General features: G+C 42.6%; 1 protein-coding gene across 1 annotated transcript in view; it reads left to right on the top strand.

The window, feature by feature from the left end:
• LOC121872838 (putative neural-cadherin 2) overlaps window positions 1-20,089 on the top strand; it is a 62,832-nt gene that overhangs the window by 33,089 nt on the left and 9,654 nt on the right. Inside the window, exons 11-26 of the mRNA XM_042375887.1 lie at window positions 1,753-1,941; window positions 2,225-2,438; window positions 5,929-6,131; window positions 7,074-7,234; window positions 9,010-9,172; window positions 9,410-9,634; window positions 11,597-11,901; window positions 12,036-12,585; window positions 12,890-13,165; window positions 13,452-13,552; window positions 13,739-13,900; window positions 15,693-15,884; window positions 17,198-17,376; window positions 17,733-17,922; window positions 18,071-18,180; window positions 19,002-19,133. Coding sequence (XP_042231821.1) covers window positions 1,753-1,941; window positions 2,225-2,438; window positions 5,929-6,131; window positions 7,074-7,234; window positions 9,010-9,172; window positions 9,410-9,634; window positions 11,597-11,901; window positions 12,036-12,585; window positions 12,890-13,165; window positions 13,452-13,552; window positions 13,739-13,900; window positions 15,693-15,884; window positions 17,198-17,376; window positions 17,733-17,922; window positions 18,071-18,180; window positions 19,002-19,133 — 3,352 coding nt within the window. The remainder of the gene's footprint in view (window positions 1-1,752; window positions 1,942-2,224; window positions 2,439-5,928; window positions 6,132-7,073; window positions 7,235-9,009; window positions 9,173-9,409; window positions 9,635-11,596; window positions 11,902-12,035; window positions 12,586-12,889; window positions 13,166-13,451; window positions 13,553-13,738; window positions 13,901-15,692; window positions 15,885-17,197; window positions 17,377-17,732; window positions 17,923-18,070; window positions 18,181-19,001; window positions 19,134-20,089) is intronic.

Raw genomic sequence — 20,089 nt, 5'->3', positions numbered from 1 at the left:
ATCTTACTTAAAACTGGATAAACTTTCAGAATATTAATTAAATACGGAAAAAGTTTAATATTCTTACTTAAATCTGGATAAAGATTCAGAAATTGTCTTAAATTTGATTAAAGTTTCTGAATCCGAAGCTGATTTGTGTAGTGTTGGGGGCAAGCAATACACAAGAGGGACCTGGGGTTGTGACACACAGCTGGAGGGGGGATCGAGATTGGTCTTGTCAAAAAAAGAAAAAGTAACCAACTATTTTTTTTTTCCTGGACTGGGGAAGGTGGCAGGGAGAGGCACGACTGTAGGTTATTGCTTGACGGGGACGGATAGTTCACAGTGACGGTCTTGATGGCTTGTGTTAGTGTTCAGTGTATTTTTTGGGTGATGAGAGTGGACTAGCTGAGTTGCCATCTCTCTCTCTCTCTCTCTCTCTCTCTCTCTCTCTCTCTCTTGGATGTAAAGGAAATAAAACGTAGTGTAGAAAAAAAATAATAAGATGCATTAATTCTTCCTGTGAGAGGTATTCATCGACACTTACCACCAGTATTATTTATTGTCTCGCTTCCACTGCTTACCGTCACTACCATCTACCGTCACTACCACTGGTTACCGTCACTACCACCGCCTACCACCACCATCTACTGTCACTAACCACCCACTCTCACTACCACTGCCTACCGTCACTACCATCTACTGTCACCACCACCCACTGTCACTACCACTACCTACCGTCACTACCATCTACTGTCACTACCACCCACTGTCACTACCACTGCTTACCGTCACTACCATCTACTGTCACTACCACCCACTGTCACTACCACTGCCTACCGTCACTACCATCTACTGTCACCACCTGTCACTACCACCCACCGTCACTACCATCTACTGTCCTACTACTGTCACTACCACTACCGTCACACCACACTGTCACTACCTACCGTCACTACCATCTACTCACTACCACCCACTGTCACCACCTTTGTCACTACCATCTACCGTCACTACCCACTGTCACTACCACTGCCTACCGTCACTACCATCTCTGTCACCACCACCCACTGTCACTACCACTGCCTACCGTCACTACCATCTACTGTCACTACCACCCACTGTCACTACCTACCGTCACTACCATCTACTGTCACTACCACCCACTGTCACTACCACTGCTTACCGTCACTACCATCTACTGTCACTACCACCCACTGTCACTACCACTGCTTACCGTCACTACCATCTACTGTCACCAACACCGCCAACCACCACCACCTATTGTCACTACCACTACCTACCACCACCATCTACTGTCCCTACCACTACCTACCACCACCATCTACCATCACTAGCACTCCCTTTCTATCACCAACACTACCTACAACCATCACCTACTGTCACTACCACCTACTATAACTGCGTACCAACAACACCACCACCACCTATCATAACTACCTGTTACTGTATGAACAACACTGCCTACCACAACCATCATTATTTACCACTATCACCAGCACTACCTACCACCACCACCGTTACCACTACCCACCACCACCACTACCGTTACCACTACCCCCCCACCACCACCACCACCGTTACCATACCCCCCACCACCACCACCGTTACCACTACCCCCCCACCACCACCACCACCACCGTTACCACTACCCCCCCACAAACTACCACCACTACCCACCACCACCACCACCACTACCGTTGCCACTACTCACTCATAACCATCTTTCTTACTTATCCTTAACCCCCTCAGGGAGGTCGCAGCAGAATAAGGTACACCATAGCCCCGGCCAGTGACCCCGGGGGGCAGTTTCGGGTGGACAGGGCGGGGGCAGTGAGACTGGTGGGGAGCCTGGATCGGGAGACAACAGCTGCCCATACTGTGGTGGTATGGGCGGTGGATGATGGTGTGCCACCCAGGACCGCCACGGCCATCCTCAACGTAAGTGTCCAGACAGATGAGGTGTGTAAGATGTTTGCTGCTCTTGTTCTTAGTTTGACCTCCTTTCCTTATCTTATCTCAAATGATCTCGTTGACCTGTATCGTAAATTATCTGCCTGGCCTGTATCTCAAATTACCTGTCTGTCCTGTATCGTAGGTGACCTGTATCCTTATGTGATCTGACTAACTTGTTTCCCAGACTTTCCCAACTGATCCTTTCCTCAGATGACTTCGTAAACCGTTACCCTCACCTGACCGTACAAGACTTGCTGTTCCTCCTCAGGTAAATGTAACTGACGTGAACGACAACCCGCCGTTTCTGATTGAGCCACGGGAGGTCCAAGTGGTAGAGAACAGTGAGGCGCAGGTGGTGGCCCGGGTGAAGCTGAATGACCCCGACGACTGGCGCCAGGGTCACGGGCCACCCTTCACCCTGGCACTCGACCCCAGGGCTCCTCCATTTGTAGCTACCAACGTCATGGTCACTCACGACGAAAGTAAGTGTCTAACCAGCCTCCTTCCCTCCCTCCCCCTCCTAAACGAGCTTCACTCCTCATCATCATTTGGAGTAGTTCTTATGTCTACATTTTTTTTTTTACTTCACTCTAATGTTAGTGTTATTTGTCATCCTTATCACACACAATTTCCACTGAGCTTCCTGGTTATGTTGTGAGATATTAAACAGAGCCACCTCTAATTCCATGAATGTTTCACAGATAATTTCCTCCGTCCAGAGATGGTTACTGTAGCTTCCCATCATCACTCCTCCATTTCTTCACACCCACATTTTCTTCCTGTGTTTCTCCCCCTCTCATCATCCTTTCTCCTCCATCATTCTGTAAGATTCACGCTGGCAGGGTTATGACCTTCCCAACATTGTTCACGGGAAGGTTTCATTGTACGCTCTCCCAACTTTCCCCCCTTTGTAACTATATGAGTTTTGGAACAAAAGTGGAAAAGAACCTTGAGCCAGTGAGACCTGGATCTGTGAATCTCGCCGCCACACACCGAGGTCTTTCTCACTCTTGTGTTGTGGCTTTTTATCACATAGTTTAACCTTCTGGGGCCAGATTTATAAAGATTATGTACGTAAATTTTGCTCCAAAGTGAGATGAAGTGAGCGTATCTCGGTGTAAATTTATAATTTTGTGCTTAACTTGTCAGCGTTCTTACATCTTAAGTTACGAGAAAATTTTAAGCTACAAACTTTCTTGAACCCGGGTCTTGATTGACTGCATTTAAGCTCAGTATTATAGTACTATATAAAAGTTTATAATGAAAATCGAGGAAATAGTTTAGTGGGCGACACAAACAGCAGATTTAACAGACATTTAACGGGAACTTCAAACAAAAGATACCGTTGGCAACTGAGAATTTCGCCATTTTCTAGCTAGCCTCCGTCTGTGAACAATGGTTTATTTGTGCACTGTACTAAATCGTAGATTGCTTTCCTTTTTGCATGAAAAAAGTTTTTGCAGTGTTTTATTTTACTTGTGATATTGAGATTTTTTTTTTATTACGCCTTTAACTGTTTTAGGAGTAATTAGGGCAATATTACTCAAAATTTTTTAGAATTTAAAGTGACTTGTGTATACCACGAGGGCATTCTGGAGTGAGTTACTGTCGTGCAACTCAACATGAGATTCGGCGCCAGCTTGTTCCGAAAACTTATGGAACTCCTTCAAACACTAAGATCCGCGCCGAGAAAGTTCATGGCGTCGTATCCAGGTTGATAGAATGAGCCAAGGTGGGGAGGGTAGCCGGGTTATGGTGTGTGTGTGTGGAGGGGGCAGCCGGGCCATGGTGGAGGCAACCGAGTTAAGGTAGGAAGGGTCTGTAATGCTCCTTTCGGGTAGGAACATTATCATCGACCTCAGTCATATCCCAGATGAAAACGTGTAAAGTATTTAAATATATGTTGGCTGTAAAAAGACATTCCCTTGACTTGCTTGTGTTGTATTTTACATTGATTAATAATATTTATACTTATTACCTGTAGTTGCTTGATCCTAAATTAAAGCCATTCTTGAAGCAAGTCTAAATGTGCCAGAATGGAATTGGTTCCTCAGATCTGACGAATGTTAGTCGCAATACACAGGTTGATACAGAACACTGAGCCTCCTGCAACTACGAGAAAGCAGACACGCGTTTGTTTGTCCATGTAAAACTCACAACATAACTGGGAGCCGTAGCAATACTAATGCATTCCACTGGGTATGGATGCTTTCTGGTTTGTTTATTGTAAAGGTGAGGACTTTCGCTGATCTCAAGTCATGAAATAACTAGATCACTTGGTTCACTCATAAGCCCTGCCGTCTGTGCCTTCATGCGATATGACACGGTTTCTGAGGGTTTTTTTTTGGGGGGGGGGGGGTTACGATAAAGGTCAACATGGCAGGCCTAGAGCGTGTGTGAAGATGTCTCTGAAGATTACCGTCATCTCAGCACATCTCCAGACAGCATTATAACAGCAGATATGGATGTTACTAAAGAATGTATACGCAACATGAAACTCGCCTTGATTTGTTTGACCGGTAACAACGACATACTGTACCGCCAACCAAAACAGTTTTTCTGAAAGATGTAACAAGAACAGCTGTGCAAGTAGACCATGTATGGGGTCAAGCCAGTATACACCAGTTACCACTTCCTACCAACCATCTGTCTCTCATAGTAGCAACCTGTTAAGCGGTACTGAACTGTTATACGTGTAGTAAAAAAAAAACACACTTATTACGGAAAATTATAAATGTTAGCGTGCGTGTTGTCATGAACAGCTCTGTGTAGGTCTGATTGTCGACTAGATAATTGAAATCTGTGAAAAAGACATAAAAGGTCAATCTAACTTTCAAATTGGCTGCATTTTTTTTTTCACTGATGTTTTTTATTCTCCAACTAAATTATTTCCACATAAGCACACAGGTCAAGGTTGAAGTTAAAGCAACTAAGATATTCAGTTATTATCAAAAATAAATCCTATACAAAACGGAAAAGGACGCTATTTGTTAATTTATGGCGACCATTTCGAAATCAAAAATATATACGACTAACGTTTACTCCCCAAATGAACACCACACATGACCACTTCCCGATTCACCATTACTAATCTATGTATAACCGAAACACCTATATACAATTATGAATGTCTTAATCCTGTCACATTTTTATTTTCGGTCTAATAACCTTTTTACCATCAATCTTTATAATTTTTCCCCAAAATGTAAATAGTTTCACATGGCGTTTTTTTTTTTTTTACAACTTACACTAAGGGACCCTGACACTTGAAGTAAATAAGTGCATTAAAACGGTAAAATATATCACTTGAGTCAAATATATTAAGACTTGGACGATACATTGTTAAAATTCAGGGTCACATCTCTTGGTTTGGGTCACAGCTTTAAGTTAGGTCACAGCTCTAGTCAGGGTCACAGCTCTAGGATATGGTCACAGCTCTAGGCCAGGGTCACAGCTCTAGGTTATGGTCACAGCTCTAGGTCAGGGTCACAGCTCTAGGTTAGGGTCACAGCTCTAGGTCAGGGTCACAGCTTTAGGTCAGGGTCACAGTTCATAATCACAGCTCTAAGTTCATAACCACAGCTCTGAGTTCATAACCACAGACCAAGTTCTTATTCACAGCTCAAGTTCAAAAACACATAACTCTGAGTTTATAATCACAGCTCAAAGTAAAAGCCATAGCTCAAGTTCTTAATCACAGCCCCAGGTGGAGATCACAGGTGTCAGCAAAAATATCACTCATCTCTGTTTTTATGGTAGGAACAGGAACAGGATAATGTAACGAAGCTTTTCTAGTCCAGGTATATTTCGATGAAGCTTGACAACAGGATAATTATGCAAATCCCCCAGCAAAGAAAACGTGTAAGTTCATTCTCAGTTTTATACAGCCATTGTGCTTTTCCCCTTATTATTTATACTCAACACACGAATGCAGGTTTATTAATTAATCTCTCTCTCTCACGCGCCTTGCAGGAGGGGACGAAGGTCGCGGGGTGGGAGTGGTGTCAACGGTAGGGGCGCTGGATAGGGAGGAGCGCCCCGTGCTGCTGGTGCCCCTGGTGGTGAGAGACGCCGGCTCCCTCTCAGCCACCGTCACCCTCACACTCCATGTGGCCGACCTCAACGACAACCCCATGTACCCCGCCTCCAAGACCGTCACTGTCAACACCGTCCAGGTCAGTGTCACTCTCTTCTAGGTTAGGCACTGCCATAAGGAGCGTCACTGTCCACATTGTAGTAGTTTCCACGGTCTCGTTCCATTTCATTTTTACTTCCAACTAGATAAATTTTATGAATGATGCCACTCACTTAGCTACTGCCGACTGAATGTGTGAGTGTGTAGTTGAGTCAGAGGTGAGAAAGGTGCTATACAGTGTGACGCTCCCGAACACCACGGGTCTTCTCCAGGTACTCCAACTTTCTCCCGTACTAACACGACTCCGGGGGGATGGCCCTCACTCTACCCCTATGTAGAACCAATTCCTCACAACCGATAGAGTTTCCAGTGTTAATATTAATATCAATCATTCACTTATTCCATTATGAAGTGTTCCTGATCAGTTTTCTTAATTGAGTTATAATTAATGTACAGGTCAACCCATTTGCTCGTCTACTCTCTCTCTCTCTCTCTCTCTCTCTCTCTCTCTCTCTCTCTGACGTGTCCTTGCCTGTCTGTCCCTCTCACATTCCCATCTCTCTCCCGTCCCATTCTCTCTCCCATGCTCCTTTATCTCCCCCCACCCCCCCTACTCTCACGCCTCTTCCCTCTCCCGCGTTTCTGTCCCTTTCTCTCTCTCACTCTCTATTTCTCTTCCCCTCTTTCTCACGTCTGTCCCTCACCCTCCTTCTCATTTATATCTCCTCTCTCTCTCACGTCTCTAACCTTCTCCCTCCCTCACATGTCTCATTCTCTCTACCTCATGTCTCTGTCTCCCTCCTCGTCATTTCTTCTTCTCCCTTTCTATCAGGTCTCCTTCTCCTACCCTCTCATGCCTCCTTCTCCCTCCCTCCCCCCTTTACTGTGTCCTTTTTCCTCTTTCTTGAGTCTCCGCCCTTCTCCCTCCCTCTCCCGCGTGTCTCCACCTCTCTCCCTCTCATACCTCCTTCTCTCCCTTCAGCCTCAGGGGAGCACGGTGCCCCTGGGGAGGGTATACGTAAAGGATCCTGATGACTGGGACGCCGCCTCCAAGACCTACTCTTGGAGAAACCATCAGCCAGGGTTCTCTCTCACCTCCTCCACCGGCGACCTCACCATGGCTCCCGACACACCACCTGGACGGTAGGTGAAGGTGATTAGGTGCAGGAGGTGATCCTCATACACTTGTTGCACAATAGTTGAAAGCGACTAAGTATAAGTGTACAAGTAGGTGGTCGTCTCACCACATCCCTTTCAGGTGACACCCACACGTAATACACAACTCATCATAATATATATATACAGTATATATATATATACTGTATACATATATATATATATATATATATATATATATATATATATATATATATATATATGTGTATATATATATATATATATATATATATATATATATATATATATATATATATATATATATATATATATATATATATATACATACATACAATCAACACACTCAACCGCTTGGGATTCGAACCCTGACCTGAGCCCATGACTTAACGGCCGAGAGGCGCTACCTCTGGACCACCAGGATACGATGTAGAAGTCAGCGTGCTTTATTGGGCTAATGAAATATATATGGATCCTTGTGTTTCGAAGCCGGATTTGGTAAAACGTTACTCTGACCACCTACGTGATACGGGTTGTCCCCATTAGAGGTTCACGGCGCCATAAGCTCGTTGAACAGGCTTTGTGTGAAATATAACAAAGTCTAGGACTGCTTTTAGTATCCTGGTGGTCCAGAGGTAGCGTTCCCCGGTCACAGTCGTGGGCCGTGGGTTCGAATCCTGGCGGGTTGAGGTGTTGATTGTATGGAGAAGTTCGCGTGCTTTATTGGGCTAATGATATATATATATATATATATATATATATATATATATATATATATATATATATATATATATATATATATATATATATATATATATATATAACTTTTTGTGCGTGTACATGTATTTTTTGTTTGTGTGAAGACGATATATCTTAAAGGGATTGATCGACTTGGATTAAACTACTTCACAAATTGTTTCAGAAGGATGACAAAGGTCAAATTCATAATTCAAGGCAGAATTTCTGACTTTGTTTACGTCTGTCTGTGTATATAAAACGGGTTATTTGTAGGGAGAGATATTGCATTAGTAAGAGTTTTCAGTTAGATAAATACTGTATCTCTTACGTTACATTCAGTGTTTGACTATAATACAGGATTAGCTGTGTGTTTTTAAGGTGAAGTATCACCTGGTAAATAGATTTGTCAGTTTATGAAGTGGGTTTACTCAGCACACGTAATCTAGTTAAAAATGATTGTATATTAATGTGTTTCTTTAATGTAAAACAGTACCAGATGACCTCTTAAGTTCTTCCTCATCCTGCCCATTCTCTGAAGCCTCTGTTTTTTCCTCTTTCCTCATCATAAACCTCTTCCTGTTTTTCCTTGGTAGTCTTCAGTGGCTTTTATTTTTATTTTTTGTTTGTAATTCTCCACTGCTAACTTCCTCTCTCCTCCTCCCTATAATCTTACATTTTCTTACATCTCTTTACGCCTTACGTCTCCCTCACTCTTTCTCCCCTCCTATTATCCATTCCTTCTCTTTCTCTCCATTTACTCCTTAGTTTCCATCACTTTCCATCCTGTCTTCTAATCATTAAATTCCCCTCACTTTCCTTACCGCATTTTAACCCTTGACTTTCCTTCATTCCCTTTAGTTATTCATTTTTTCCACCTTTCTGTTGTCCATTAAATTTGCCACAGATTTCGTCCCTCTCCATACCCATTAACTTTCCCTCCCTCCTTTTACCTTCACTTTTCATCCCTTTTCGTTCTCTTCATTGTTGTCTTTATTACCCACTTTCTCTCGGGCAAGCTAAATTAACTTCTCTTCACCCTCCCTCAGGTACCAGTTGGGTTTCTGGGTCAGTGATGCCAGCCAGGGTCAAAACGGGGTCATGGCCAACGTCACAGTGGAGGTCAAGTCGGTGACCTCACGTGACGTCACACAGGCAACTCTGCTCACCCTCGAGGTCGACCCTTACCAAGCAATCAAGGAAGACGGCCAAGTAATTTGATTGCTAGATTAATTAGTCAATTGTTTGATTGATTGATTGATTATTTATTCAATTAATTGGTTTATTTATTGATTGATCGATAGGTTACTTGTTTGATGGATTTATTGGTTATTAGTTTGTTTGAATTGTTGGTTGGTTGGTTGAATGGTTATTGTTTAATGAAGTGATTTAATTAACCTCAAGACATTTATCCCAGGACTTACGATGTTATTTTCTATCCTTCGTCAGGTACAAGACTCCATAGTACATCGACTCGAGGTCACACTGCAGGCGTGGCTGAAAGGACACAACAGAGAACATGGGGTGCGGGCATGGGTAGATGAGGAAAGTGTGGGTATGCCGAGGGTAACATCAAGACAGGGGCAGGAGCAGGTGATGCCCACTACTCGGGTGTGGGTGGTATCTCCGGGCGTCAGTAATCTGAATGACGTACTGGTGTACCACAGGAAGGAGGTGGGTCCTGCTTTGTTTTCTTCCTTACTCTTTTACTGTGTCTCTTCTTTTTGTTTACTGTTAGTGCCTTCTTGTTTGCACCTAGTTTCTCGTTGTTTTTACTTTTAGTTTCTCGTTTTTACTGTTAGTTTTTCATTGTTTTTACTGTTAGTTTTTCATTGTTTTTACTGTTAGTTTCTCGTTTTTTTTGTTAGTTTGTCATTGTTTTTACTGTTAGTTTCTCGTTGTTTTTCCTGTTAGTTGTCTTTGTTTACTACTGTTGTCTTTTTTTTTTTTTATACGTGGCCTCCAGCCTCCCCCAATAGCCACACCTTCGCCGCCATTTTATTACCTTACTATTAAATATCCTAATACATAAGTAGCTATCCTATCTGTGTTGAATTAGTTGAGCCACAGATCTATGCGGCATTCAGTGACTGTAGCCTCATAGTCAATATCTGCAACAGTTGTCGGCATTGGGGCAGAAGCTCTCGTTCCCCTGAGGCAAAGCAAAGCCGACCGAAGGAGAGAGAAAGACAGTCGACATCTCATCCAGGCTGTAACATAACTTTGGGCTGCTGCTTCTGTTCGGAGATCACCTCTGCGAGTCTGGCGTAGAAACATCTTGCACTTGGTCCCATCCCACCAGAGGTTATGAACTCTAGAGGAGTGAAGCTGCCTTGATAAACGTTTTGAAATCTATCCCCATTTGCCCTTATCTTGTCGTTCTCGTTCCTCCTGTGTGCAGCAACGAGAGCTAGGTTACTGTGACATGTGGCCATGGGATCAAAAATCCTGATGTCGAAGAAAGCTCGCTGTCCCCGCGTCCAGAATCCTCGAGCACTGACGTCAACACGGGCTTCGTTAGGTGTGCTTTAAGTCCTATGTTGGAAGATCTCACCGTCCAAAGGAAGGAGGGTCGGTTCTACCATGACATCCCGGCAGATTTCCTTCAACATATTTGCTGTGAGGTCCCTTACTTCGTCATGCCTCATGCAGATGAAGCCCCCTTTCTTGCTCACCATGGCGTGATCAACGTCATAGGAAGAGCCACACACGCATTGGGAGGGCAAACCTTCTACTGGCCAACTGTACCTTAGAGCAATGGCATCTGTAAATTCTTGTTTATTGAGACTGAAATCATTTGCCCTTATCGGTAACGTAGTTAACCAGTTCGAGGCACCCACCTCCTGCACTATACTAGCTACTTTTTTTTTCAAATTTTCTGGAACCTGCAGCAACAGTTGCTGCAGCTTTGTTTACTACTTTTGTCTTTGTTTACTACTTTTTTCTTTGTTTACTACTGTTTTTTTTTACTAGCAGTGTTTACTTGTTTCTTCAGACTCTTCTCGCTGTTAATCTACTCATCTATTTAAGAAACTTTGTGAAGTAAAAAGTGTTTCTTATAAATATGAATCACAAAAATTAAAATTTAAGAAAATAACTCCAACAGGGTCTACCTACCCTTCTTCGTGGCTTAGGTTAATTAAAACAAACCTAATTTTAGGAGAAAGGAATTGCTGAATGATATAATTGTACTCATCTTTGATGGTGCTGAGTGGGAGGAAAAGATTCCCCTTTTTTGTGATTTCATTTTTAAGCTGGGTCTCATATCTAAAGGAAACCTATTTCCTTTTATACGGTTTCTTTGAGAAATGTGAGATTTAGCTACACAGCTGTATGAAGTACAGTATTACTAGCTATTATCCTGCCTACACGATTATAATATTAGCCATGTTAGTTAGCCCAGATTATACCATCACTGACAAAGTGATGGATAATTTTTCCACTTGAATGAAATAAATATTTTAATACCTCTTAATATACTAGTGTATATGCAGCCAGGAGTATACTCCCAGCTCCGCAAAAATGCTGCTTAGAGCACTTCTTCATTACCTTTAGTGAAGCAGAGGCAGATTTTGATAATTTTTATACATAACCGGACAGCTGTTAATGATATTCTTGTATTTCCACCTGCAACAGCTGGCTGAAGTCCTGGGCGTTGGTATTCAGGACATTGGTGTGGCCACCTGTCAAGAGTCCACCCACCAGAGCAACAACACACCCACAAAGGAGCCACAGGGGTGTGTGGGGGGGTGCTGGGCGAGGACGGTGCTGGAGGATGGGTACAGTGTGGTGGACGCCCACTCATCCTCCCTGGTGGGCCCCCGCGTTCACGTGCATCGTGGATGTGGTTGCGTCACACCCACACTTGCCTTGGAGAACACCTGTACCTCTGAAACCTGTCTCAATGGTGGGCGGTGTATCCCCACCTCCACAGGCACCAGGTAAGTGAAGTCCCAGCCTCAGATGCATATTTTTACCTTATGCAGTATGTGTATTCACCTCCCTCTAAATAAGTATTGCTCATTGCATATGTATATTTTTAATCATTTCATGGATGTGCCCACTCCTCTCACAGGTGTATCTGTCCCTATGGTACCTGGGGTTCCCGTTGTAAGGTCCTCAGCAGGTACTTTGAGGGCGCAGTCGACCCAGGGGGCGGGGAGGCGTCAGACAGCGGCGGATGGGCATGGGTCCCCTCTATCCCTGCCTGTGTTGAAGTCCACATAAGCCTGGAGATCCTCACCACCTCTCTCGATGGCACATTGCTCTACTCAGGGCCCTTTGGGGAAGATAAAGCCCCTGTAGGGACCACTAACATCGAGGGGCAAACCGACAGCAGTGTTATAAAGGACGTGACTGAAGGAGCCCTAAGACAAGGCACTGACTTCGAACAGAGACCCATGAAAGCTAATGATTGGCTAAAAATGGCCACAAGAAGACCCACCGACACGGTGAAAGGCTCCCTGCCAGGACAGGCCAGCGACGTGGTGCTGGTGGAGCTACGAGGTGGCCGCCCCTCATTTCTGCTGGACCTCGGGGGCGGTGCCGTCACCCTCTCCCTCAATGCCTCTTACTCCCTCGCTGACAACACTTGGCACAGGATAGACCTCATATGGAAGGATGAAGTGAGAGACTTCTAGTATTAACTCTATGTATCATATACAGCTATATATAATATAAAGATGACAGTATATATTCTGCATCTCCTCAATTAAAATATATACTGTACAGTATGTAATGAGACCTGTCTACTGAACATTGGCACATGCCCTTTAATTCACTTGATATTAAGATTTTATTTAGCTATTAGTTATACCCATTAAATAGTGAGAACTTCTTAAATACCTGTTGGATAATCATTGTTGTGGGTTTTTACCCTTTAGTGACTGAATATTCATGGGAGTGGGACTTATTCGTGTGCTCTTACAGCTGGTTGAGATGATAGTGGACTTGTGCTCCGGAAGTAGCGTCGATGCCCTCCCCATGCAGCCCTCCAGCCCCACCCACACTATTCTCCCAGACGCCCACACTTGCAGAGGCGCCGCCAGATTACCCAAGGCTGCCCGCGTCCTCAACACAGACCAGCCGCTGCAGGTGGGTGGCCTAGCACACCCACCTCCCGCCCACACGTCGTTTGGCTGGCCTTCACCACTCCGCCCACCACCCTTCCGGGGATGTATTAGGAACTTGAGAATAAATGGAGGGGTGAGCTTATTGTTTACTTTCACTACTCATATATTTTATTGAGCTGAATTAATAGCACATCGCCAGAGCTGTCAGAAGCATCTGTTGGGTCATTTACAATCTGTAATAAATCTAAAATTACTACAGTACAGTATATCAATCTCATTAAAAACTTGTACACCTTTAGCTAACGTGATTAAAGCATTACAGTGTAGTAGCATAAAATACCTATAGTAATGACATATTCCATACCCTCTATCTTGCCCTCCATCCTTCCTTCTGTCCTTCACCCCCCCCCCTCCCTCAGCTGGTGGACATGGGGGAGGCCGTCCTGGCGAGACACAGTTCCCCTGGGTGTTCTGCTGCTGACTGCCTCTCTGCAGGTTTACACTGTGGTCTTCATGCCAGGTAGGTCAGGAGTTTGTGGGTTCAGGGTCATGTGAACTTATTCTTCTTCATTATAAATATTCAACCTTTTGTATTAATCTCAAATCCAAGACTGCGATAATTTGACCTTTATGGTATGATGATATACGTTTTCCAGGTTACATGAACCTGTAGCCTATCTTAACTGCTTCCTTCATTCTCTGGCAGATGCCACGGGTCCCCCAGGTCACTGAGGTGTGAGTGCCAGCCTGGGTGGGCGGGGTCTGGTTGTGCCACGCCCACCACTCCAACAAATTTCCAGGTTAACAGCTACGTTAAGTTGGCACTCTCCTTCACCCCCCTTGGCTACACCACTACCATCACCCTCAGGTACAATAATTCTCGTCATATACAACAACAGTTATATGCGATAGTAAATCTTCTGATGAATGAAAATTTTCCTCACGTACAATAACTCAACTTAGGTAAGAAAATTTCATCAAGTACAACAGTTTTCAACATCATTGCAGTCAAACAAAGGTATGATAATTTTCAACACTTCACCAATTCATGTTGATTTTCAGCATCACCATCACTTTCAGTATATGTCACATTACCTCATCTCCTGGCTGTCTTTCTCATACTGTATTTGTGGTATCAGCTACTGCTCCTGGTATGAGATTATTCGCTTTTATAGTCGAACCTTTATATGAATTAATTCGTTCTTGTGGTCAAAAAGTGTTAATTCATTTCCTTTCATGGTAAGGGAAGCCAAGGATAAACGTGAGTGTTTCATAAAAATGTTATGCACATTTATCTGGTATGTTACCTTCATGTATCAAATATAGTTCCTCTTTCACATCCCACTCCCTCCTCGTCCTCCTCCCACTCCCCTCTTCCTTCTCCCACTCCTCCATCCTCTTCCCACTCCCCTCATCCTCTTCCCACTCCTCTCATCCTCATTCCACCCCGTTCCTCCTCCAGTCTCTTTTATTCCTCACGTTGTTCTCACACACACACAAAAGAGGAAGAGAAAGGCGAAAAACACAAAATTAGTTTTCGTTCCTACAAGCTTCCCACGTTGTTAGTCTTGATAGAAAGAGAGAGAGGGAAATATGAAGACCCTTAAGCAACTTGACAATGGTTTACATGATAACTGGAGCTTTTGTGTACATGATTCGTGCGTCACTGGGCTGATATCATCAGAGACAGAGAAATAATAATAGAAGAACTAATTACAGTACTATTGTATATGATTGAGTTGAAAGAGAGAGAGAGAGAGAGAGCTTTATCTTGCAAATAAAGATCTCTATTCCTCCACCTTGTGCACTCTGTTCAAGAAAACGAGGTTCTTCCTTTGCTTGTCTAAAAGAGAAGGAAAGAGAACGAGAAGAGATAAAGATCCAGAACTGCTTCTCATACCAAGACGAGAGAAGAACAGAGATGAGAGATGACTAAGTGCAGTCAGGAGTAAGACTTTTCGTACCTGTATCTCAGCCGTCAAAGAGCCATCAAAAATACACATGTGTCATATTCCATGCAAGAAAACAATCACCTCACATACACTTCCTATGTGAGTACATTACCTGTGTAAGTACACTACCTATGTGAGTACTCTACCTATATGAGTACTCTACCTATGTGATTACACAACCTGTGTGAGTACACTACCTATGTCAGTATTCTACCTATGTGATTATTCTACCTGTGTTAGTACACTACCTATGTGAGTACACTACCTATGGAACCACAAGCAGGAAAACTGCAGATTGTTAACGTCTGTTTAACAGTTTATGGAAGAATAAACACAGCCAGAATATGCACAGGTTTAAGGTTACGTCCCCCTGTCAGTAACTCGGTTCCTGAGGAGAAAAGAACAGGAGGCTTAAATAGCATAGTAACACTTACTGATAGCTAACTATTAACTAAGCAACACGCCAGCAACAAACAAGAATTCGACATTGTTCATTCGAAAACTCGGCACTTGCCTTTGATGATATTTTATCTTTTTTTTATGAACAGAGAGATCTTCCTCATTCTATTTCACATTTTCCCGATGCCAGGAGTGTATTTCAGTGAGTTTTGAAACACGCATTTCTGAACTTTTCTTTTCTTTGTAATTCTCCCATTGTATTTTTAGACTGGACTTGACGTTCACCCCCTCTATCCTTGCCTGGTTTAGATTCCGCACGAGACAACAGCAAGGACAGCTGATTGGGTTGTCATCGCAGAGTGGTCAAGACCACTTTACCTTGCAGTTGGTGGATGGCCAGCTGTGTGTCCTTCTCCAGTTTCACCCAGACCCTGCCAGGTCACTGTGTCTTGCCAGGGCCAAGGTTACGGACGGTCACTGGCACACGGCAGCCACATCCAGGTAAGGTCAGGAGAGATCAGGTCAGATTAAATCAAACTACCAAGTCTGGTTTTCCTTTGGTAATAGATTATACCAGTAAGCGTGTGCTAATTTAGATTATATATGATATTACATTTGAATATGTATGAAACCTAATACTCTATGAAACATAAAATAACTCAAGGTCATTATGAGCTAAAAAAAAAAAAAAAAAAAAAAAAAAAAAAAAATATATATATATATATATATATATATATATATATATATATATATATATATATATATATATATATATATATATATATATATATATATATATATATATATATAAAATAAGGGACCCACTAAATAACTATCATACATCTAGATCAAAGGTTTTCAAAGCATTTTTAACCTTGGGCCACTGACAAATAAATTTATGTAACATATTATCAGTTTTGAACTGACCATCACTAAGGTTTATTGATTTTAATTCCTTAATCAGACTAGCTTCAACCAGAAGTCTTTCTGTGACACAAGATGATTTAAATACTTCTAAACTTTTTTCCCAAGCAATGGGATTTTGACCTGACCTGGCTAGTCACGTCACCCCCCTTCTCTTAAGCTCCTCTACGTGTGTGTTGGTGTAGGGATTAGTGGATGACATCATTATGACCTGACCTCATGTTTTTAAGGTCACCCTGTATATTCTCTCTGTCCATGTAATCCAGTTGCCTCTGAAGATGTCTTGAATAAAGACGAAAGCTAAGGTGCTCCGTTGTTTCCCTTTTCCCGTGTGATTTTATCAAGATTTATCTTATCCACGTTTTCATTGTGGATCTACATGAAATATATATATATATATATATATATATATATATATATATATATATATATATATATATATATATATATATATATATATATATATATATATATATATATATATATATACTGAAACTTTTTATTGTACAATAACTCAAAATTTTCACCTGATGCGTGTACAAGGCTACACTACCTGTGTTTACCTGCAATTAATAAAACCTATTTCTAGTAAATCCTAAATCATTACTTGAAATGGATATCACTTTCTGGGAGCTTATTTGTTGTAGATAAGTGGATTTGATTTCTGAGGAGACGGTATACAGTAAAAGAAAAAGAGTGAGAGATAGAGCGAAAGAGGAGATAACCTGACTTTAATATTTACGTTGAGAAATATCCGTCCATGAAGTTATTCAGTAAAGCACTTGAACGATAGATATTTTATGTTTTGGGGACAAGCGTCATTTGATCTGGAGTTTGTGATAAGAGAAAACATATTCATTTGATCTTACGAAGGATTTGGTGTTCTTCAGGCAGGGGACAGCGACCTTCCTGGCAGTGGACGATGGGGACGGCGACCTATATAATGCCTCCGTGTCTCTGGAGGGACGGCAGCTGCTGGAGGTGGATGACCAGGAAGGCGTTCACGTCGGGGGAACACCGGAGTATGTTGGTGTCAGTGTCTTCCAGATCCACGGCGACTACCATGATGGTGTGTGGAGCTCTGGTGGCTTGTGTGGTAGTGAGATGATTTTAGACCCTTAGGCGGAGTGAAGCCACATTCAAGCTACCGCTCAGGACCTTCACACAACCATACCAATGCAACAATGCAAATAACTAAACAAAAAACAAAGATACTCCAGAAGAGGAATGGATAACCTGTTGCAAGAATTTAAAATCAATAAGCTAGTTTACAAATATTCAGACAAAAACTTGGGATATATATCTCTGTACTATCTCAGCCAATCTTTTATATGTCCAAGGCGCCTATCCTTTAGCGAGAAAAAATAATATAAGAACATGAGAAGAACAACTGTTTGATCCCACCCTCGTTTTCTCCTCCTCCAGGTTGTATTGACGACCTGAGGATATCTGGGCGGAGTGTACCACTGCCCCCGACAGTGAACACCACGGCATGGACTGAGGCGGGCGTCTTCAAAGGCGTGGAGCCTGGGTGTGGCGCCCCTCCAGCTTGCGCCAATGTCTCTTGTAGGGCGCCGCTCTCCTGTGTCGACACCTGGAGGTCGTACCAGTGTGGGTAAGTGTAACTCCCCTGAAAATTCTTCGCACTCCGAAGGATGAATGGAAAACTTACACCTGTGACTAGTTAACACACATGCACAGCCACTGTACACAGGTATATATTCAGATTCAGATTCATACTGACCCTGCATGTGCCGTGACAGGTGCGGGGCGGGCCGGGTCCTGAGCAATAGCAGAGGGACGTGTCACGACCATGACCTATGTGTGTGGCGGCCCTGTCTCAACGGCGGCTCCTGCTTCAACAAACCCTCTGGTAACAGCATGACTCGGTTTTCTCTAATCATCACTTTGTATATTATTGTCATTATACTTCGACCATCTTTCTTAATCATCTGTCATTTCTCTCTAACCAGCTGTCTCTCAGTCTGACTGTCTTTTTTTTATTAAATATCTCTCTATCTCTCCGACTTTTCTGTTTAAGCAATTTTCTCTTGCTGTCTCTACTGTTTAATCATCTTTTTCTTGCTCTCTGTCTTTGTTTAATATTACTTATCTGTATGTTCTCCTTACATATTTGTTTGTTTTTGTCTCTACCTGTCTGTTTATCTTTCTCTAATCTTCAGCCTGTCTTTTCTTTTACCTTAATCATCTGTCTCACCTTCCTGTTTAATACAGTAGTCTCTCTGCCTGCCCATTTCTCTCTCTCTCTTTAAGTGTGTCTCTGTTTATTGGTTGTATTTCTCCATAATCGCGTGTCTACTTTCCTGATTGTCTCCATTTTTAGTCTGTTATTTCTCTGACTGTTTACACAGGTTCTGTGAAGAAGTTCGGAAGAAATTTCATAAGTCTCGAGGGTCAAACCCCGACTCAAGTGACATCCCCATCGAATCGACTTATAGACTATGGACGTTATCGAGCGTACAGTACATGTCTCTCACTGTTTACTGGATACAGGGTATTTGGATTCGTTCTCTGCGGGCTGAGGATCTGTATATGTCTTTCTAGTGACCTGTTACTTTTTCTTTTCATCTATTTATGGGTCTTCGTCCTATTATGCATTTTGTTATTAATTACTGCCTTTTATGTGTTTTTTCTGCTTATACATAAATCCTATTCTCTTCCTCCATCTGGCAGCTGGTTATGTGTGCGCATGTCCAGCTGGGTTCAGTGGGCAGCATTGTCACCTGCCCGATGCTGGGGAGACTTCGCTGAAACTCTCTCTGGGAGCCCTGGTCGCTATCCTGGTGTGGTGTGCCTTCCTCTTACGTGAGTCACTTCCTACTCTTCTTCCCCTGTGACTCTCCTATAATTCAACACAAGGTCCACAAGTAGTCTGTCATTTTGAGATGTATAAAGATCTATTTCTTGACAACAAAGACTACCTACAGTCAATTTTTTTTAGTTAACGGTACAAACCCCGCCCCCCTAGCAGCTCATTGACATATAAATTCAAATACAGTACTGTATACCTGTTAAGGATACCCAGTTCAGGTTCATTTTAATGCCGAATTTGATGTATGTAATTATATTTCTCTAGAAAACATTAACATTCAAGGTATGGGTGAAAAAAAGTTTGAAATAAAGAACATTTACCGTCGAAGTCAGAAACAAATTTATGCTTTCGTGGGTAGCTAGTACACCAAACTGTATTACAACAGCCATTAAGTTCAGTATACTGCAGTAGATTGGTACAGTTGTGAAGTTCTTAGTAAAGACAGCATTTCAGGCATTAGGTGCTGGTCAAGTGACACAGCTCTATGTTTAAAGATTCTCACACCACTGTTTCATTCCAAGGTAATCACACATTATCGTCAGCTTGGACACAGTATTTATTTGTGTGTATCTCACAACTGCAAACACAGTCATGCATGCCTAGCAGTAACTTCTAAATTGAGTACCTGCTCTCCTCTCTTGATAATGAGAATATCATTTAAATTTTAGACTTGAAGAAAACTTGATTGTACTCAAGCAAACTACCAGGGACTGTCATGGTCAATAAATAACAAGTATGATTATTGTACTTCTCCCTGTTCTAAAGTTAGACCCACACACACACACACAGTTACATAGTTGTTGTTTTTTATTTATTTGCTTCTGCTGCCAGGGGCATTTAATACTGAGCAGAAGTATAATTTACAGCAAATAATTCTTTAAAATTGAGAAAATACAATTGGTTTCCAGTTGCACAGTTACAAAATAAAAACAGCACTGACCACCCTACT

Source organism: Homarus americanus, unplaced genomic scaffold (genome assembly GCF_018991925.1).
Source record: "Homarus americanus isolate GMGI-L3 unplaced genomic scaffold, GMGI_Hamer_2.0 scaffold11022, whole genome shotgun sequence".
Lineage (NCBI taxonomy): Eukaryota > Metazoa > Arthropoda > Malacostraca > Decapoda > Nephropidae > Homarus > Homarus americanus.
The sequence above is the reverse complement of the archived record's forward strand: the minus strand, read 5'-3'. Positions and strand labels throughout refer to the sequence as shown.